At 52.0% G+C, this 22,079-nt stretch overlaps 1 protein-coding gene across 1 annotated transcript in view; it reads right to left on the bottom strand.

Annotated features, from left to right (window-relative positions):
• Positions 1-20,727, bottom strand: part of CNGA2 (cyclic nucleotide gated channel subunit alpha 2) — a 47,218-nt gene extending 26,491 nt beyond the window's left edge. The window contains exons 1-4 of the mRNA XM_052663343.1: positions 20,701-20,727; positions 17,989-18,026; positions 16,786-16,946; positions 16,368-16,438 (exon numbers count right to left, since the gene is read on the bottom strand). Coding sequence (XP_052519303.1) covers positions 16,368-16,438; positions 16,786-16,892 — 178 coding nt within the window. The 5' untranslated portion in view covers positions 16,893-16,946; positions 17,989-18,026; positions 20,701-20,727. The remainder of the gene's footprint in view (positions 1-16,367; positions 16,439-16,785; positions 16,947-17,988; positions 18,027-20,700) is intronic.
• Between the last annotated feature and the right edge of the window lie 1,352 nt (positions 20,728-22,079).

Raw genomic sequence — 22,079 nt, 5'->3', positions numbered from 1 at the left:
TGTTCCTGCTGTATCTTGCTGGCTGGGTTCAAGGTCTTCTTCTCTGCTACTCTGTAAGCAACTTAGGAGAAGCAATAGGCTCTGAATCTTTGCCTGGGAAAACTGCCCTGGCTCTCAGCTCATCCGATTTGACCTCATTTCTAGATAGAGGGAGGGGCTGGCACAGGACTCCAGAGTTGGTCAGTGGCCAAAGCAGGTTTAGATCCCACCGTGGTTTCTGCAAGGCCAGCTTTGGTTAACAGTCCAAGCCATAGCCCCCTTCAGAAAGCATCGTGTACAGAGCACATCCTGCCTTACCCCATCCAGAATTCCCAGGCAAGGGACATGGCTTTTGACACCCTGGATCATCCTGGACAGGAACCACGAGAACCAAAGGAGGGATGTGCAGAAGAGGGGCCTGCTTACTGGAGCCTCCAGTGTCCCCAGCCCTGCACCCCCTATTCTAAGTCAAATTTTCCCTCAGCTTCCCTACTGAATAGACCTCAGTGGTCATGTTTATGGTCCATGTGGCTAGCCTAAGGTCTCCAGTTATTCCATCATGTGCTGGTCTAGATGTTTCTATCAAGGCATTTTTTGTAGCTGTTGATGTCTATAATCAGTGGACTTTAAATAAAGGACATTGTGTATCCTTGATACTGTGAATGGGCCTCATTCAATCAGCTGTAGGCCTTAAGGACAAAGACTGAGGTTTCTCAGAGAAGAAATTCTGCTCAAGACTACACCTCAACCCCTCCCTAACATTCCAACCTGCTGACTTGTCCTGCAAATTTTGGCCTTGCTAGCTCTATCATGGCATGAGCCAAATTCTTTAAATAAAATTTTCTTTACACACACATATATGCATAGTGAGTCAGTGGTAAAAAAAAATCCACCTGCCAGTTCAGGAAACCCAGATTTGATCCCTGGGTCGAGAAGATCCCTTGGAGAATGGAATGGCAACCCACTCCAGTATTCTTGTCTGGGAAATCCCATGGCCAGAGGAGCCTGGTGGGCTACAGTCCATGGGGTTGCAAAGAGTCAGATATGACTCAGTGAGTGCAACAACACATATACATACACATACATACCTCCTATTGGTTCCATTTCTCTGGAGAACTCTGACTCATACAGCCACCGAAGGTGAACCCTCAGCTCTTGGGAATAGCCTCAGAGCTCCTGAGGAAGAGGAGGCTATTTGTAAAGAAACCAAGCACAACTGGGGCCAGGTGGGAGGGAGAGGAGGACAGGGGGAGGGGGAGGAGAGGAAGGGAGGAAGGAAACAGTGAGGGAGAAGAAAGTGAGGGGCCAACTCCCTTAGAGAGGGTGGCTGATCTGGGTTGCCTAACCCCCTCCCTGGTCCCACCTGTCCAGTGCTAGGAACAAGCTCTCTAGAACAGAGCTTACAAAGGCCCTGCCTGCATTCCTGAGGGCCCAGGAGAAGCCCTTTCCAGCTCTGGTGGAGCAGCTGTGATGAAATCTGAGCTTTCTGAAGGGTCACCTTAGGAGAAAGAAGTGTGCTCTGTGGGACTTAGGAGCCTGCAAAGCAGGAACCAGCCATAGGTTTCTGGCAGGCCTGGGTTGCCAGATTGAACAGAGGAAAATATAGGATGCCCACTGGCTTTGAATTTCAAATAAGCAATGCTTTTCTTTTTTTCTTTTTTAGCATAAGTAAGCAACATGTGGGCTTCCCTGGTGGCTCAGATGGTAAAGAATCCACCTGCAATGCAGGAGACCCAGGTTCAGTCCCTTTCCCTCACACTCACACTCACACATGAGACATTTGGGAAGTATGTCCACTAAAAAAGTATCCCATTTAATTGGGTACCCTGTATTTTAAGTGGCAGCCATATGCCCTGCCTATCCTCCACACGAACTCAATTCTTTGGACTTCAGTCTCCCCACTGGAAAATGGAACTAATAGTCTCCTCCCTACAGGGTGGCTGATCTTGAGAGCGGTCAAGTCAGCAGAGCTGAATAAGTATGGACATGCGTGCGTGCTAAGCTGTTTGACTGTGTCCAACTCTTTGTGACCCCTGGACAGTCCATGGAATTCTCCAGGCATGAATACTGGAGTGGGTTGCCATTTCCTTCTCTGGGGAATCTTCCTGACCCAGGGATAGAACCACATTTCTTATGTCTCCTGAATTGGCAGGTGGGTTCTTTACCACTAGTGCCACCTGGGAAGCACCAGGTATGGGCATGACTTTGCACTATTGACCTCAGATCAGATTCCTCTCTGACTACCAACTGGCCTTGACCCTAGTCCCCAGGTCACTCCTAGGCCCTGGGTGCCCGGGTCACTCCTGGGCACTGGGTCACTAGGTCCAGGTGCATGCAGAAGAGCTGTCCCCTGGTGGCAAAGTACCCTACCACCTAAACCCAAGCAAAGAGGGTGGGGAGACTTGGTGCCCAATCCCTACGCCCCTAGTGCCACCCAGAAACCTTGGCATTTCATCACCTTAACATGTCTACATCTCTTGGGTTGGGCACCAACACCATAGTTTCTTTCTAAAATTGTCCCAAACTCTCATTCCAAACACTCCAGAAGCCCCACTGTCTGGCTGGACAAACTTAGGGGCCCAGAGAGTGAGAGCACCCTGGGTACAGAGCGATATTCTAAGTCTAAGGGGGGCCAGGAACACGGCCCAGGGCCGAGTGTGAGTGGTGGGCTGTAGAGACCTTAACCCTAGTGGAAGGCTTCCAGACAAGAGAGCCAGGGAGCCCAAATATCTCCCCCAGCTGTAGGTTAGACTGATGACCTGAGAGTGGGGAGGAAGGGTGCAGAGAACATCTGGCTTAGATGTGTGTGTGTGTGTGTGTGTGTGTGTGTGTGTGTGTTTGCAGTGTTTTATACAAATGAGATCATACATTTGTGGTACGTGCTGTTCTGAAACTTACTTTTTGAAGTGAACAGTGTGCCTTGGGGATCTCCCGTGTCAGAACAAATCTGCCTCACGTCATTTGAACACACACAGTATTTTGCTGCACTTCTGTTTATTGACGTACTCGCGGGCAGTTGGGGTATCTAGAGCCTTTCTCTCTTATAAACAATGGAGCAAGGAACATTCTTGGACATGCCTCTTTGCAAACGTGTTTTTGTAGAGCTGGAGCCTAGGAGTGGAATTGCGGGGTTCTGGGGTGCACGTGCTGACAGTTTTGAATGCTGTTGACACTGTTCCCTCTGAAGAGGCTGGACCACATGGGACCTCAGCAAGGGGATGAAAGTGCTGGTTTCTTCACAGCCTTGTCAGTGAAAGATATTAGGAAACTTTCCATAAGGCATCATTATGATGGGTGAAAAATTATCTCTGTCTGGTTGTTTGAATCTATATTGCTTTAATTATGAATAAACCTGAGCATTTTTCATATGTTTATTGATCTTCTGTATTTCTTTCCTGTGAACTGACTGCTGGAGGGCTTGAATCATTATTAAAATAAGAGCTATTTTATTAACAGAAAGGGTTGGGGGTGAAAGCTCTCCCTCCCTTCAAGCTAAGCATCTCCAAAGAAAACATATCATCTTTTTCCCTAAAGGTGATCCTGAGCATAGAGCCTCCACTGGGGACCAAACAAACCCAGTTAATTGCATACAAGTTCATGTTGAAATCTAAACAGCATCCAATCCCGCCCTCCCCACAGAGCAAGTGTTCACCTCAGGCTGTATCCTGAATGTCTGCCTGTCCGCCCTCGTCTTGTGTCTGTCTATTTCTCTGCTGCTCAACCTCCTGCCCCCACCAATAGCTTCCAACCACTGGCCTCTCCCAGCTACTCAGCCAGCCACGCACTCTATGGAGAGATTCCTGAATGGCTTGAGGTCTGATAGCCATGGCTGCTACTTGCTCCCACCTCCCTTGCAAGCAGAAGTGGGAGGTGGTGAGAACCGAGGCCTGGGGTCAGTACACCTGGGAGTGTATCCTATCTCTGACCCTGGAGCATCTTAGGCAAATTGTTTCCTCTATGCTGAGCCTCAGTTTCTCATTGCACATGGAAGATGGGGCTAAAATCCAGCTTCCCACTGTTTCATGGTTTCAGGGAAGTGTGGCGGGGTTCTTCCAGCCCTTCTTCACCCAAAGCAGTGCTCTTTAAGCCCTTTCTTATGTTGGGATTCTATGGAAGAGGCCGTTCAGACCAGTGGGTGTGATGGTTTGCTGCCCACCGCTCCATGGACAGCAGAGTCTCAAGCAACTCCACATCAAGCCCCAGCTAGTAAGCCTGATTTTGGCTGCAAACCCAGTTCTTCCAGGCATCTGGGAGCTTCCTCTCTACTAGCTAATGAAACTTAGGAACCTGTAAACAATTCTGCTTCCTGCTTCTGGAAGCAGCTGGTACTGAGGTCATGCCTGGAGCCCCAGGGCCCTCCCCAAACCAAAGCCTGGCAGATGTCCCCCCATTCCTTAAAAAAACAGGAAGGACAGAAAGCAAACTTCAAGGATGGTAGCTGGCCCAGGAAAGGAGGGCCACTTCATGAACAGAGAGAGGGAAATAAATGGCAGGGGACCCAGTCATCAGTGGGAAGCTACAGGGGGCTCCTTGGTTTCCACGTGTGGGCTCATCTCATCCAGAAGGACTGTCTTGAAAAAGCCTGCCTGCATGTCAGGCACTGGGGCTAGGGGCCAGGTCCCCATCCTCATAGGGCTCCTGCTCTGGAAGGCAGATAGAAGCCAACAGGCTGGAAGTCCATGGCTCTATGGGGACAAGATCAGGGCATTTTTTGTGTGTGTTGGTACTTCCCTTAATACTGCCACATTCTGCTTCCCTGGGAGTGTGGGGGAAGCACCTCCAGCAGAAGTGAGTTAAAGACACTGACACAGGCCCAGACCTGGCTGATGAGCCTACCTGCAGAATGGGACCACTGAGATGCTCTGGGTCCCTTCAGCTCCTCCTGTGAAGGGCAGCCACCTGGACAAGTCAGGGGGAGCTGCAATCACCTAGTTTAGGGTGATAGCTGCTGGCTAATGGCCCAAAGTGTAACTCCGGACTGCCTGCAGGTGGAAGAGAAGCAGGACCAAGAGCAAGCGTGATGACAGGAAGCTCACCCTCTATCCCCTCCCCTCTGGCCCAGCATAGCAGCTGCTCACCGCTCAGCTCCTTCTTCCTTTCCATCTCCCCACTGGCCCACAAATCCCTTCCACCAGAAGCTGGCAGTAGATTCCAAAACCTGGAAGGCATAAACAACTGCCTATCAGTCCCTCGGGTGCAGGGAATCCTTGTCATGGGTGGGGAAGGACTTCTCTCCTGATTCCCCAGGGATGAGGTTGGACCAGGTGACCTCACCGAGTCCTTGGCCTTGCCTGCCAGGTAACTCCTCACAGAGCGCTGCACCTGCTTTCCATTGTTTCCATATCCAGTGAGAGAAATGTGATATGTCTAGAATTCAAAACAGTCAGGGGCCAAAGGAACATGGCCCACAATAATGGAGAGGTGGAAAAAGTGCTGTAAAGACGCAAACGCTGAAGCCTCAAAAGCACACCCAGAGGCAGCCCCTCTGACCTGGAGGAAGACACAGAGAGGCTAACCCCAGGTGAGTGAGAGAGAGGCCTGGCAAACTAATGACAAGGTCTCCGAAGATCCACAAAGCCGATCCTCTTCCCAGGGTCCTCCATTTTACAGACAGACAATCTGAGGCCCTTGACAGACCAGGGTGTGAGTCAGTTCACATAGCAATTCATAGATGGGGCTTAGATGCAGATCCATGGGGCTATGTCCCTGCCTTTAATTCAAGGACCCTGGGACAGAACAGGAGGAGGTCCAAGGGAGGAAATGACTCACGAGAGTTTCAGGAAATATCTTCTTGCCTTTGACCACTCTGCCCTGCCCATTATTCTTGCAAGACAGGGCCAACAGACAGGTCATAACACAAGTAGGACACACCAGGGAGAATGAGGTGGGTCAGAGTCCAGGCTCTGCAATCCCGCTGCTTTGCCCTTCTTGCCATGGCTCCTCAAGAGTAGCTGTGTGACCCTAGGCAATGTACCTCGGTGATCCCACCAGAAAATGGTGGGGAAGGGGCCATGGACTGTGAAGCACTCAGCTTCTAGCAGAGTTCTCACTGGAAGCTGGCACCGTGTGATTTTCCCACTGCCCGCAGGCTGTCCTTGGCAGAGCTGGTGGCCCTCGTGTTTGTGCCCAGCTTCAGCTCTCTCAGGGACTTATCTCTGTAGCTTCCTGGGCATTTGGCTACTCCCTTCTCCAGGATCACTCTCTTCAGCACAAAAGTATCGCCACATCCTTTTCAGCATTTGATAGCAGTTCCGTGAGGGCAGAGACCTTGTGGGCTTTGCTTGCCTCTCTCTGTCTCCCCTGCATTTACTGTACTGTGTCCCTCATGGTAGAAACTCATAATTATTGAATAAAAATGACCTGAATGGTAAACAAACAAATATTAAGAAACCCAACTCTCTTACCATGGTGTTTTGTCTCACTGGTACTACCATCCTTTCTCAACTCCTGGAAAAGTGAAGTCGCTCAGTTGTGTCCAGCTTTTTGCAACCCCATGGGCTCTAGCCTACCAGGCTTCTCCATCCATGGAATTTTCCAGGCAAGAATACCAGAGTGGGTTGCCATTTCCTTCTCCAGGGGATCTTTCTGACCCAGGGATCGAGCCCAGGTCTTCCACATTGCAGGCAGACGCTTTACCCCCTGAGCCACCAGGGAAGCCTAACTCCTGGAAAGTGTTGCCCCAACTCTGTCTCCACCGTTTTACCTCCCAGACCTCTCCTTACCTGACTCTGGCCCACCACTCAACTAAAAGTGCGCCAGGCCAAGGTCACCAATGCCCTCCTGACAGCTCAATCCATCTTACTCATCTTACTCAACTTCCTTGAAGCATTTTGTATTACTGTCCTCTCTCTTCTGCTAAAAACACTCTCCTCCCTTGCTTTCTAGGACTTTATACTCTCCTGCCTACCTGGCCCATCGAGCCCATACCCAGACTTCATTTAGCATCTTCGTGGTACCTCAAGTGATTCCAATATCTGCTGTTTCAGCCTAGACCTCCCTCTTTCAATCCCCTAAGACACTCCACACCACACACTCAACATGCCACAACCTACTTTTCCTCCAGTGGAAGTGAACCTATTCAACCTTCTAGGAGAATGGCTCACCATCTATCCTACTGTCCTAGCCCCCAAACTCACATGTGAGGGTCCTCCCAACCTTCTCACAACCCAGTCAGTCACTGTACATGGTTCTGTTCCCTCTATGATGGTTAATTGTGTGTGTCAACTTGACTACAGGGTGTCCAGATATTTAGCTGAACATGAATTCTAGATGTGTCTGTGAGGCTGTGTCCAGATGAGATCAACATGTGAATTGGTGAACCGAGTAACACACATGGCCCTCCCCAATGTAAGTGTGCATCACATAATCCATGAAGGGCCTACATAGAACCAAAAGGCAGAAGAAGGGGAAACTTGTTCAGCCCCCCACCCCCGACACACACACACACACACACACACACACACACACACATCTCTTTCCCTTTCCCTCTCTCTCACTGCCTGAGGACTTGAGCTGGTAAATTGATCTCCCCCTGCCTTTGAACTAGAACTCACACCACTGGCTTTCCCAGGACTCCAGCTAGCAGAGCGCATGTTGTGGGGGACTTCCCAGACTCCATAATTGTAATTCTATGAGGTGATTCCTTAGGATAAATCAATATCTTTCTATATCTCTATATGTATAGATAGGTATATTTCTATTTGTAGAACTTTATCTCCTGTGCATTCTGTATCTGGAGGACCCTAATACAACTTCTTAAATATATAATTCAGCGTTTGAACACAAATCTTCCCAGGGGTTTACTTCTGTCTGTCTCCTGTCTCACCAGCCTAGCCGATCCCACAGCCATGTGGGACTGACTCTGGTGATAGTGGGAGCAAGAGGCCATGAGCAAACCTATTTGAAACAATCTCTCTGCCTGCTGTATGGAGAATGGATTCAACAGGATCAAAGAGATAAGGTTGGAGGCTATGACTGTCATCCAGGGAGGAAAGATGACAATGCCAAGTGTGGCCTAGGGGCCCCTGTGTGGACTGGCTTCCCTCTATCTTTCCAGTCTTGCACAAGTCTTTCCCTTTCTGCTGTCCTGGCTTCCTGTTTCCTTAAAAACATGATGGCCTTGCTGGTCTTCAGGCCTCTTCATGTGAGGTCCCTCTGCCTGGTTTTGTTGTCTTTCATGCTCTTTGCCTTTGATTTATACTCATCCCGTAAGCTTGAGGTTGGATGTGGCTTCTTCAGGAAGGTTTTCTCTGGCATCTTCCACCTCCAGACCCATGGTTGTCCTGTAGCAGAAAGTTCTACATGCTCTGCTGCTATCTCTTATCTCATGCCTCCCCCACCAAGCTAGGCCCAAACTTCCAAACAGGACGGCCCTTCTTGAGTCCCATGGCCAGAGTGGAGGCAGTGACACTTCCAGGTTGGTAAACATTGCACTCCACCAGCGCCCCTCCCTCTATGCCCAGTGAGTCCCGGAACTCTGGGGTGCTGGCATCCACCAGCCCACCCACTGTGCTCCTGTGATTAAGTGTAACCAGCATGACACAAATGTTACCCAGCCTCTAGAGCCTCTATTTTTACAGTACATAAAGCCCAGTGAAACTGAATCCATCACACAGTTTGAGCTCTTCAGAGAAATTATTGAAAGCCACTGTTACTGGAGCTGCTAGGCTTGTGATTCATGAAAAAACTTTTGTCTATTTAAAAAAATCTAAAAGGGCACAAATATTTTGTCTGTTCTTCAGGCTTTCGGTCTGCCCATCACTCTCCACAGAGGGACCCTGAGAAAATCATTCTGAAGCCCATATCGCCTCTCCCAAGTCCACCTGCCCTGTGGGGACCTTTGACAGCTGTCCTGGGTGCACCATCTGTGGCAGGGGAGCATCTGCTCTGGGGTGTGGTTTGAGAATGGCAAGGTGCCCTTGTGTTTGCTAGAATCTCAGCGAAATTGTAATATCCACCCCCAAGCTTTTCCAGAGTGTGTATGATGCGCTCAGGGTTGGGAGAAGGGGCAACAAAGACTCCTGTCTGCCATGAATAGAGTATTATGGGATGAACTATATCCCCTCTTCAAGTTCCTATGTTGAAATCCTGACCTCCGGTACCTCATAATGTGATTGTACTGAGAGGTAGGGTCTTTAAAGAGGTCATTAAGTTTAAATGAGGTCAGTAGGGTGGTCCCTGATCGAATATGACTGGTGACCTTATAAAAAGAGGAGATTAAGATACAGACATGAACAAAGGGAAGATCATGTGAAGACATGGGAAGAAGATGGCCGTCTACAGGCCAAGGCAATGGTCTCAGGAGCAACCGACTTTACCAAACTTTTGATCTCAGACTTCCAGCCTCTAGAACTTGGAGGCGATATATTTCTGTTATTTAAGCTATCAAGTCTATGGGACTTTGTTATAGCACCCTGAGAAAATTAGTACAAGGAGCCTGAGTTATGACTGCAGAATAAAATCACTCAACACATTTTTTTTTAATTGAACACTGAGTGTGAGCCAAGCACTGAGCTGAGTTCTGGAGAAGAAATGATGAGAACAAAAGTTATACATGGTCCCTGCCCTTGTGGAATTAACAGTTAGGTAGAAAGAGGTAGACGGGTGGGTACTGGGAGGATGAACAGTCAACATGAACACAAAAGCAAAGTAATCACCAGAGGAGACCAGCAGTGCAGTACAATTGGCCAGGGGTGGGACAATCTGGGCAGACCTGGGTTCACACAATGAAGTCAGCACTTCTCTTGGAGGCCTTGGTCAAATGGCATCCTCTTGGTCTTTGCTTCTCTCAGACATCACAGGTTTGTTAGGAGGATCGTCTCAGTTAATCCTTCTACAGGACCTGGCATACACTAAGTGCTCAGTAAGGGCTGGTTATGATCATTTCCAAGCCCAGTCTGTGGCCCCTCTCCACTGTCCTTCAGTGCCTTCATTCTGTGAGATCTCAAACCAGCTGCTCTAAGGGTGTGGCTGTAGTACAAGATGGGGCTGGGGAAAGGGGGAAGCTCTCGTGTGCTAGTTTCCTTGTGTGGGCTAGGCTGGGACCCTCAGTGGCTGGCTAGAGTGCTAGTTTCTGACAAAAAGAGCCTAAAGTTCCAAACCTATGTCTAGAACATGACCCCATCTTTGTGCTGGAGTGTGCCTGAGGAGTCTTCATTTGACTGCCCAGCATCTTCAGAAGGCTGGCATCACTCAGTAAGCCAGCTCGGGATAAGAAAAGAACCTAAGGCCTCTGGCTGTCATTCAAGCATTGGGCCTCCACATTCAATCCTCAAAGGAGGCCGTGAATGTCACTGCCATCGTCTCATCACTGCCATGGCTTTTCCTATTAAAGGATGGATTACTTTCCTTATGGGGGACAGGCACAACTTTTACCAATTACTTTCCTTGGCCCCATCTCACTCCAGATAAACAGCTGGCAGTGTTCCAGGCTAAGACCACGCTTCCTCCAAGGGGAGGCTAAACTGTCAGTGCCCACCGAATAGTCTCAGACTCCTGCCACCTTCAGAATTCAGGATGCTGAGCCAGGGCAAAAGCTGAGGATTACATCCCACCTATATAGAGCTCCAAAAAATTTCTCCCTCCTGCCCCTCCTCCAGCTCTGAAACCAAGCAGAACATCTTTTCTAGTAAGGCCATCTTGATGAGTAACCAGGGATCAGGCGACAGGGAAGCTGTTAACATGATTTGTGGCAGACCTTACTAACCTCCTCCCAAGGGGATGGGTCGGCAGATCATGTTACACATACAGGACCAGCTCTAGGACCCAGGACCTCTCTGCTTCCTGCTTCTAAACTGGTTCAGGCTGTTTCCTTATCTACAGTCTGACTCTTGGAAAAACAAGTTTGGCCCACAACCTTCCATAATCCAAGGAAGTAAGAGTCAGCAGCGATCCAAGATGGGTAAGGAGAGAACACAAGTAAATGCCATTTGCTCTTTATTATTATTTATTACTTTCTGGTACAGAAAGAGACGAAACTTAACAGCTAAACTCAAAAATTACAGAGAGAGAAAGCGGAAGTACAATTGTTTGTTACCCCAGGCTCCAGTGAAATCCTGACATATGAGTGAATGTACAGATTTGCCAGCCAACATGGGTCAACGCACAAATTACGAGCACAGTTTAAAGTGATACCAAAATGAATTCATTTCATAGTAATCATGTCTAGAAGCTCGGTTGCACATATCAGGGTTTCCACTGTCACAGAGTCACAATCACAGAGTGAAAGAACAGGTGTGTTCAAGCCTGGGAAAGTGGCATCCATACGGGGAGACATATGGGGAGGCGTAAAAAGCTGTGGGACTTGTCCCCATCTTGAATATCTGTGTTAATGCTCGGGCTGGGGGTGGGCTGGGGGCAGGCACTGGGCACCAGTCACATAGCTCAGGACAGTGGGACAACTGTTGAGGCACTGAGCCTGAGGGGGTGGGGTGCGCTGTTTGGACCTCTTTGTCAGGGAAATTCTTGCTCAGATGAGCCACACCACCCACAGCCTGTGAAAGGGAAAGCTTGCTATGTTTGAATATTTGGGGGTGAATGATGGGAGTGGCCGGACTGATAGCGAAATATCTGCTTTACAGACTATTTATCATGATGCACAGTTATATCACTTTAAATTGCAATTTAGTTCACAAACTATTTTATTCACAGAGCAAATAAAGGAGGAGAATGAAACGCTGCCATACCCAGCACGCACACAGTAGAGACAGAACAGAGGTCATCGTGTACACGAAGAGCCTGACATACGAGAACTGCTGAAGGCACAGTGAAGGGATCCATCATATCGTGAGCCTTTTAATGGGAAAAGGAACTCATTTTAAACTAGATCCCTCTTACACATATGAACCTGAAAACTGACTCAAGGGAAGAATATTGGGAATATTTCTGCAGAGGAAGAATCGCAGATACCATGCATTATCTAGAGTTTGGCAAAAAAAAAAAAAAAAGTGATTTTTTTTTTCCTACATTTTGAACTAGTGGGCTTTGAATTAATGGGCTTTTACCACAGTTGCAGGCAGTTTGATTACAGTACTTTTAAATTATCTAATTATACTGATTAGTATGACTAGAGTTCAGTGGGGAGGATGTGCTTGTTTCTGAATTGGTGCAATCCTGAGATGGAGCTGCGTTCCTCGTCATGCTGAAAAAGCAGCCTAGACAGCAGCTTGGCTACCCAGCTCTCCATCTTGGCCTTGAACGTGAGGGCACACACATGACACATAGCACACACATGCACACTCCTAGAAAGACAGAGCATAGGTGAATAAGATAAATTCTCTTAGTAATCTCTCTCTGTCTCTCTCTTGGACAAAGGAACAATCTAGCGGCAGTGTTGTTCTTAGTTCTTGTGTGATGCCATTTGGTTGTGAAAAGATCAACCCCCAGCCAGAGAGGAACCATCTGGCTCCATCCAACTTCTTAGCAGAAAGATGCTTTTGTATCCCAGATCGGTCATCTTCAGGCTAGCCGAAAGACACAGTCCAACAGATTGGGCAGGTTCCTATTTTCCGAAGCACCCAAAGGAATTCACACTAATGGCAGTGGGATTCGCAAGTTGAAGAAGAGGCCCCTGGCCTCTGGGTAAGACGGCACAGTGTCGCGTGTCCGTCAGCCAGGGCACAAGGCAGCTGTCCTGGGGCCGCACACACTTCTGCTTGTGCTTTCATTTGGAAAAACCCCAGGTGATGGGGAGTAGCAGGGGAGGGACAAGATAGTGATGCTTGCTTCAAAAAGTCTTAAAAAGATTTTGGTTGAAAACACATGAAAGTCACATTCCATGGAATTTGTTAAAGCCTTTTTGTTTTAAAATGAAAAATATCTAAATAACCAGCCTGCCATACCCCCAAATCAACAGTCACACATCTTTCCGCCAAAAAGAAAAAGAAAAACCAAAAAGGCCCAAGAGTGCTGATTTCCTTCCATTGTTGACACCCACAGAACAGGAGCCGAGGTTGGGGGCACTGCTCCAAAAGAGTGTGTGAGTCGAGGGTCCCACAGGAGGGAGGCCCACAGGATAGAGCTGCTTCCTCCTCTTCCAAAAGCTTTAGTGAAGGAGGGCAGAAGGTGGCAACTCTGGAGGGCTCACTCCAGCAGCTCATCTCAGCTTTCTTGACTCAGGGTCTTGTCCTCAGACTGCCTAGCCCTGGGAGGTGACATTCCTCCCCTCAGACCGGAACCCTCCTGGTACAAATATAGCCACACGCCGGCTATTGTTTCAGATAAGCATGTGAGAAAAGGCAACAACGCGCACACACACACCCGAAGCCCAAAAGCAACAAAAATGTGGCTATCGCAGATTGAACATTGTATCAAATCGATATCCATACAGAGTTGAAAAAGATATGTACAGGGCGTTCTTAAAGCCAAATGTGCACCGCAAGGGAGTTATGACCATGGTGTACGGTACAGCCTTTTTGTCTAAGATAAAATGTGAGAAACGTCCCAGGGACCACAGAACCCCATGTGGAAGAATGCTGTGAAGGCCCCGAACCGGAGAGCTTGGTACCCGCAGGACGCAGGCTGGTCTCTGCCCCGGGCCAGACTCCCGGGCATCCTTCCGCCTCCCACCTCAAACTGGCTGCAAACAGTGAACAGCTCAGAAGGAAAGGACTTGACAGGGGCCAATGGGAGCAGGCACTCCCCAGCATCCTCCCTCTGGCTCTGGTCTGCGGGGCCCACTCCTGGCTCTCTGCCCCGTGGGGAGGAGACACAGAGGGCTGTCTTCTCCCATGCTCCTGGCTGACACACAGGCATGGTCCCCGAGAAAACACGGGGACGGCAGGGACAGGCCCTGGAGCCTCAGGCTGCCCCGGGTCCTCCAACATGGCTGAAGAGGATGGATCCCAAATTCCCTCATGGACAGTGTACACCCAAAATGCCTTTGGGAGGAAGGGCAGGATGCTGGAGGCCCAGAAGGAGGAAAAGAGGGAGGAAGGAAAGGTGGGATGCCACCTGGTCAGCACCTCTGGCATCAGGGAACTCTCGGGGTGGGGTGGGTGGGAAGAGAGAGGGGAGGAACAGTCCAACTGGCAGGAGACTGACTCCCCAGGTTGAGACTTGACTTCACAGTCCTACGAAGACCTCTGCTAAAACGGGTGCCTCATGATCTACATATTTCTAGAAGAATCTTCCTAAGGGCAAACTGCACTGGACTTCCTGGTGTCTCAAGCACTGCACAGGCATTAGCTCAATCACCCTCCAGCGGGCCTGTGAGGTAGGGGAAGGATGGAAAACTGGGCCACAGGGTTGAGTTGGCCAAGCTGGTGGCCTCGCTGGGGTAAGAACACAAGCCTCCGTGCCTGAAGCATGTTTCTGGGTGAGTGAGGACCAGAGGGGCCTCCAGAAGTTATCTGTGGCCTCTAGGCAGGGCCACATTCAAAGAATGAGGCACAAGGCCTGCCTTGGAGAGCTGTTTAGACAGAGAGAAGCTTATCTTCTCAGTGGGTTTTAAACTGCTGTGGTTGCCAATAGACCCTGGCTGTGCACTCTTTTGGGCCCCACAAAAATTTGCTACATTTTTTAAAGCACCACAGAGGAAAAATGGTTTGGTGCTGAGGCCAGGAGGATGAAGATGGAGGGGTGGAGAGGCAGTGTTGACAGTGTCTTTTGCGTGGTCACCGACACTTAAAGGGCGGGTCACCTCTGCCCCACTACTGCCCAAAGCCTCACTGAAATGGAGAGGTGGACAGTTCCTGGGCCACAGAAAGGGGTTGTTAAAAACGGACCAGCACCTGGCAATGAGAGAGCATATCTCAGACAGGCCCTCAAACCCAGGTCACGGGCTTCCCCATTTCTACGACAAAGAAATTTCTACAAAGGGACACTTTCTGATCTTCTCCCCAGGTGGGCACCATCATTAAGAAGAAATCAGCCATCTGAAATTCAAGTTCATCTCAACACACTTACTCACAAAAAAGGGCAGTTGCCTAAAAGTTTAAGGCCAGAGAGCACAATGCTGAGGAAACCGAGTTCATGGGTTTAATCACCCTATGGGCCAACCTCACAAGGAGAAAACTTCAGCCTTCTACCCCAGCCTGTGGCCCAACCGTTCAAAGGCCATGGGCTCCACAGGAAGGGTTAGCGTTATCTGTTTTCCCAAGGCCATGATATGGCTCAGGCCAATGGGTAGTGGCTTTTAGCACAGCTGAAAGAGAACCTGGAGAGCCAAGGTCTGAGGGAGGCCAAGCACAGTAGGACTAGAGCTCCCCTCCAGATGACCACGTCCCCAGTGTGGAGGGGGTAGCTTGGCCAGCCAGCTCCTGGCCCTCATCCTTCACAGAGCCTGTCCTCCTCTCAGGTGGCTCCAGACATTCATTTGAACCTGGTTGGGAGTGTGGGGTGGGTATGGGGGGGTGTCACCCATCTGTGTGACTGATCTCCCTTGAACCCCTATCAGTGGCCCAGGTGGTATCATTTTGTTGTATTGTGTTCATTATGTTATTACTGTTGTTTTTGTTCTGTCCTTCTCGTCCAATGTGAGTGAGGACAGAGAGCACAGGACTAGTGAGGGAAAAGGGCGCTGAGGCCTGGCTTCTCTCCCTCAACCCTGTGGTGAGGCTTTGGACAACAGGTCTCCGGCCAGCTGCAGGATCCCAGAGCTTGAGCCTGGGGCCACAGTCAACTGCATGGGGTGATTCCTTTGGCGTAAGAGAAGCCAGTCCCTGACAGGAGGGCCGGATGGCAGGGGTGTAAGGGCTTCTGGAAGAGCTGGGCTCTCTTGCCTGTGGCTCTCACCAGGGGGTTTTCATGCATGCATGATCCCTACCCACCTCCACCTGTCTCTGACAACTGACTTCCTACAGATCCACGGTGAGGAAATTATTTGGCAACAAGGAGGCTAAGGCTGTTTTGTGGTGGCACAGTCTTTAAAAAGTTAAAAGGAAACAGGAGGCCCCTGAACGAGGCGTTCACATGGGACCGGACACGCGTCCCTCTACTTGTCTGAGCCAGGGTTGGCCGCCACAATCTCCTCATACTTCGGCGGTGGGTCACTGTAAGACACGCTTGCCTCCTCGCTGCTGCTCTCCTGGGGAGCGGTCACCTCCTCATAGGACGGGGGAGGGGTGGCACTGGACAGTCTGGAGAGAGACAGCTCGGGAAGGTAGAGGGTGCTCTCAAGCCGGACGGTGGTTCTGCCTCCCCGACTGGGCCCCAGCACCACCTGTGGGTGGCTCCCTGTCTCCCGATGCCCAGAGGCCTCCCCCTGGCTGTGCACCGTGCCCCGGTACACCATGACCCGAGGGAGGCTGTGCCCCGCGCGACTCGCTAGGTACCGGTTCTGAGCATATGAAGGGTGATGACGGGTGGCTTTCTGCAGCTGGCACCTCCAGATTATGAACAAGGCGATGACGATCAGCAACGCCACCCCCAAAAGGGGCACCACCACATACATGGCATCTGAGCTCTGTGCGGGGTCTCGAACTGAGTAGACCGCATTCGGGTACCCCTTCCAGAACTCCATCTGCAAAAGAAGGAAAAAGGGCAGCTGACACTCACACGTAAGCACTTCTGACTTCGGCAGGTCAGGATCAAGTTCCGCAGGGTCTGCGCCTGCCCCCACCCTGACTGGCCTCTGAGAGCCACTGACAAGGCCGTGGAATGCCCTGAGGGCCGAGGACAACATGGCCATGAGTCTGGCAGATGGGGCTCTAAGGACAGGTGAGCTGTTCTTATAGGGCCCCGTGGCCCTGCCATGGACTCAGATGGCTTCCCTTCATTGCTTCTCATCCATCTGAGATCCCAGGGTGGGCGTGGCTTATTCCCGAGGCTAGCTATCCTCCCAGCACCCAGCCCCAGGGTGGTACGTGCCGTTTTCTCCTTGTCCTCGAAAACCTCCTTGACCTCCTCATAGCTGCAGACCTCTTCCATGCACTCCCGCTCGATGGTGCCCTGTCGCAGCTCCTCCAGGAACTCATTGGCACGAGGGAAGCGTTTCAGGACCGAATGGGCGTTCTTGGCCTCCAGAAACACTGAGGAGAAAGTTGCGCTGAGGCCTGGAGGGTGGAGGGGCCCAGAGGCACCTGCTGACCAGACTCAGCCTGGGCACAGAGGCTCAAGGATGGAGGGAAGCAAAGCAGAGATAGCAGGCAGGACACCCTCCTGGACATGGACAACAGATGGGAGGGCTGACTTTCTCTGACACCATGCTGTATCTGCTGACAAAACTCTGGAGGTCAATGGGGCCCTCATAAGAGGGAAGTGTGTGTTGCATGAGAACCTTGCACATGACACATCTTGAATGTTATAGTCACCAGTGAATACGTCCCCAGTATCTTCTGCCTCACCTCCAAAAGAGAAAATCAGAGCCTTTATCATAAGGATGCATTTCCCTGTGAGGCTGATGTTGGCATCCCCCACCTGAATGGCCACCTGGGCTGCCGGATGGCCTGGTATCAAGAGTCCTGCCCTTGACGGTCTAGTACAAAACCTGCTGCAGGAGATCGGGAGACTAGACACACGTGAATCTGACAGGACCTCTGGGAAGAGGGATAGCAGGCTCGAGATGGAGAATCTAGGCCTTTGGAAACTGGGCACAGATGGCCTCCAGTCAAAATGTCATGGAGTGGGAGCCATATCCTCTTATTTCCAAGGGGAACCCCCATTTCCAGCTGAGCTGACTGGCACACCCAGAAGCCTGAGCTGAGACCTTGGAAGATGAAAGAAGAGGTGACATCTGCTCCTAGTGTGCCCCTAGAGTTGGGGTTTGTTAGTCCTCATGTCAGGCAGGCCCTCTTGGTCCCAGGTAGGCATCCCTCTCAAAACCCCCATGGCCTGTCATGCTAGCTTCTCTCCAAGTAGCCTGGGTAGGCGCACCTCTCTAGGGGAGTCTGTGCTCCAGAAGGGAGCTGAAGAGTTGAGAGTGGAAAGATGAGACCCAGACAATTGGACAGGAGCCATGGGAACACCCTCAGTATGATGAAAGCTGAAAAGGCCTTGAAAGGTAGGCTAGCACTTTTCCATAAGACCTAGGCACAGCCCTTCCCCACTTGGCCAGGGCCCAGACAAACTCACCTGCCATGGCTCTCCGTCAGATCCAGTGTGTCACTCACCTGGCAAAGGAGGAAAGCAGAGTCATGGTGAAATCCCAAACCCCCAAACCTACAGGGCACCCTCTCGGCCCTGGGATGTGACCCCGCCCACACTGGCCTGGTCAAAGGTCACAGCAGCCCCTCATGGCACACATCACCCTCTGTGCAGCCACTCCCAGCCCTGACACTCTCATCCTTGTCCAAGCTCTCCTGTAGAGCTCCCCAAGGCGCAGCAGAGCCCACAGCAAACCTTCCAGCTATTTCCCCCAAGAACACAGTCTGAGAGTCTAGGCCTAAGGCTTGACCTTTTCTCTTTTTTTTAAAAAAAAAGAAAAACTCCTACAGTCTGAGGTTCTGCTTTCCTCACTCGACTCGATGAACATGTGCACTTCTGACTTGGAAAACAACCCAGAGAAAAGAGGGGCACTTAGGGAAGGTCCAGCAAGTCAACAGTGACAGTGACAGGACCTGTTTGGGGAACAAAGCTTCCTCACAATGGCAAGTCGCACATACCTCTAATGACAAGCACGGTCCCTGAAACCAGGCAATGCATGTTTAAGAAGTGGGCACTGGTAACGCTTCCCACAGCCACAACAACCATCTCCAAAGTCACAGCCCAAGTCCAGAGGACCTGCTGTGTTCTTCTTCACCAGACAGGCTGGCAAGGATCTCCCGAAACAGAGTCATCTCTCCTCTCTGTGCATTAAACAAAACAGCAGCAGAGGACCTAGACATGGATGGACATGTTCAAAACTGAGCCACTGGCTAGATGAGACTGTTCCTTCTAATCGGAGCTATCAGCCGAAAGCTCAGGAATTATCCAGCCAGTATGTAAACCATGACGGCAGCACACTGCCCTCACCCACAACATACACTCCCACTCACACACATATTTCAGAGCACTGGCCAAGGTGTCCACATCTGGGAGCAATCACCCCATGGTTCCCCTCCCCAAGCAGAAGCTCTGGTTTTATGACTAACTGGATGTTAGACACAACGGTGTCACCCACGGGGCTACCCTTTTTGCCTAGGCTGTCAAGAAGTTCAGTGTTAACATTAACCATAAAGCACAGGATCCCTGGAAGCCTAGCTATTAAACACATATGCTTTCTCCCCTGTGACATGGTATCCACTTTTCTCCTTATGTTTTCAATCTTATGTATATTTAAAATATATCCTCTAATCCTTTTGGCAAACAGGTAGAATGTGAATCATAAATGAAATGAAAACTGAAGGAAAAAAGCAAAGCTAACATCCATCTATGGAAACACCACGTTGAAGGAGCCTTTCTCTTGTGCACCCCACAACAATCCCACCCAAAACTCTTAACATGGGAATTGTTCCACAGACAGGCCTGCCATGGTGAGAAAAGTTGACCCTTGGTATTTAGAAGAGAGAAGATGGAATATTATCTCAAAATCTTGCTTCCATTCTGGATCTTTGAGGTTCCCCTAAGGCCAGTGCCAGTCATGTGTCTAGGGTGTGGGTGTGGCGTGCCTAACAGCAAGGTTTTTGATTGAAGAAAAATGGAGCTGTTGTGTCAGGGGAATTGAAAAGAATGAGTAAAGGCTTACTAATAAGTGACGACAGAAAAATACATGTCTCATTGCTTATCAATGAGAACTGCAGTATTGTTTTTTACATTTTTCTTCTGTGCAGAAATTATGTAACAGCTTCTAGATAGCTATGCCTTGTCCCAAACACACCTGACTGTGGAGAACGCACACCCACAGGTATCACAGGCCGACTAGGTTAGCCTGACACATGTATAAGTCATTAGTTCATTTTTAAGCTTCAGACAAGCCAGTAACTCTCCCAAACAGCTCCCAGGCATGGCCCACTCCATTAACAATTCCGTGACCGCCTGCCTTCACTGCTGCTGCCTGAGGCCTCCTCCCCCTCCTTCCCCAAAATTTAGCGCCTGCTTCTTCCCTATAAATACACCATCAATAGGCCGTTACTATGGCAACAGTGAGGAAGCGCGAGGGCTCCACGACAGAGAATGCTGCGGCAGTCACGCACGTATATGTCCCTCCTGCCCCTGGTGGATACTCTAAGGCTGACTGTAGGCCGGAGGAATTTTTAACCCACTCCCCACAGGAACTCAGCTGAATCCTGAAGGCCTGAAAAGGAAGGAAGGCTGGGACCCGCCACCACAAAGACCTTCCTTAACCCCTCCCCGGACCGCAGCTGCCCCATCCCAGCACTCTGGGATGTCGGCTCTAAAGGCCCTCGCAGGGGGACCGGCAGCCACAGGAGCACCCAGTGTCCCAAAGGTGGCCTCAAAAACGCTTCTCCAAATCCCAGCTCTCTTCATTGCCCTCACTCAGAACTGATCACCAGGAAAGCCTTCTGTGATCCCCAAATCTCATGACTCATCAACCCACCCGGTGACACGGAACTCTCAAATGACCCTCCAACTCAAACTCTGGGCCCTCCTCGTTCCCTTTCCACTCATGCCAGCCCTGAAGGTGCCTGTCCTCGCTCACCATCGCCCGCCACCAGTGCCTGCCACCAGCGCGCTGCCCAAGAACTCCTGCCTCTGGCCCAGCAGCTGGGTCGGCTGCAGAATCCCTGGCGCCGTGGCCCGCCAGGCCTCCAGATCCTCCCCCGACAGTGCCCAGCGCCCGGCTCAGGGGTCCTGGACGCGGAACCGTGCCCTCGGGGCCGGGGCGCCCAACCCCAGCGGCCTCACCGTTCTCCGGGCCCAGGAGGCGGCCGCCCTGTTTGTGCACGCAGCCCGCCACCTCGCTGCGGCGCCTCTTCCAGCAGGGCCCCTGTCCCCGCCCACCTGCTCCCCGTCGGCCAAGCCCCCCGGCCCGGCCCCGCCGTCTCCTCCCACCCTCCCTCCCCGCCCCGCTACCCCCGGGAGCCCCGGGGCTCAGCCCGGCCCGGGCCGAAGTGCGCCTGGAGCTCCCCGCCCCTCGCAGCCGGATTCCCAGGCCCTACCCATTACCTCTGTACCCCCCTGGCCCTGCTCTCCACTGGGGGCTCCGCTGCTGCCCGCCCCCCCCACTCCCTGCCGCGCCAGGTCTGGCCTCGCGCCCCGCGCCTGGCGCGCCACCCTCGAGCGCCACGAACCCCGCGCCCCGAGCGCCAGGCCGCGATCGTCGCGCTGCACCGCGCGCGGGGCTGCCAGGCCGAGGAGAGGAGAAGGGGTGGGGGGCGACGCGAGCGGGCTGAGGGGGTAGGGCGGGCGGGCGAGCTGGGCCGGAGGGGCGGCGGCGCGCACTGAGCACCGCGCGCCCGCGCCCCACTCCGCCGGCGCCGCCCCTGCCCCCGCCCGTGCCGCCAAGGGGCGGGGCCTGGTCGGCGGGCCCGGGGCGCCCCCGCGACCCTCAGCCGGAGGAGCCTGCCCCGGCGCTACCCCCGGGCTCTGGCCTTCGAAAGCCCCGCGCCGCCTCAGACTTGGGCGGCCGCACCCAAAGGCGGCGCGCCAGGTGGCACCACGCAGCCCAACCCCCTAACAGTCCCCCGTCCCTGCTCACCTGTCATTCCGGCCGCCCGCCCCGACTGCCCGCGGAGCCAAGAGGGGCGCAAGCTGGCCGCCCCGACCTGCCTCGGCCGGGTGCCAGCCGGCCTGCGGAAGAAGGGCCGGGTCGAGGCCACGTTCCGCTGCCCATGACTGAGTGACCTTGGCTTCTTCACTTACCCCTACCCCTCACCCCTGCCCCGGAACGGCAGCCTTCTTTCTGGTCAAGTCTGGGAAATGAGAAGAATCCCGCCGCCCTCTCAGGGGTCTGCCACGAAATAAAGGAAGAGATGGGCTTGGGGACTCTTGGGGCACAGAAATGGGCGAGGATGGAATCTTCTGGGTCTGTCAGGGGAGCGCCGGGTGGGGGTGGGGGGCCCTGTGGGAGGTTCAGTAGGACCAACTGGACGCTGGTGGCAGAGGGTTGACACAAGTGCGGGGAGAACCCAGGAGAGGTGGGCGGCTGACAGATGGCAGGCCAGTTCTGGGGCCCAGGTTGCCAAAGCCTCCCAGGAGAGGCCCATCAGGCATGCTGGATTCTGGGGGGCTCTCTTTGTTCTCTGCACCTCTGGAGCCCAGCCCCACCAGGGAGTTGATGCATC

Source organism: Budorcas taxicolor, chromosome X, assembly GCF_023091745.1.
Source record: "Budorcas taxicolor isolate Tak-1 chromosome X, Takin1.1, whole genome shotgun sequence".
In the NCBI taxonomy this organism is placed as follows: Eukaryota; Metazoa; Chordata; class Mammalia; order Artiodactyla; family Bovidae; genus Budorcas; species Budorcas taxicolor.
Note: the sequence above shows the minus strand (reverse complement) of the source record. Positions and strands in the feature narration are given on the sequence as shown.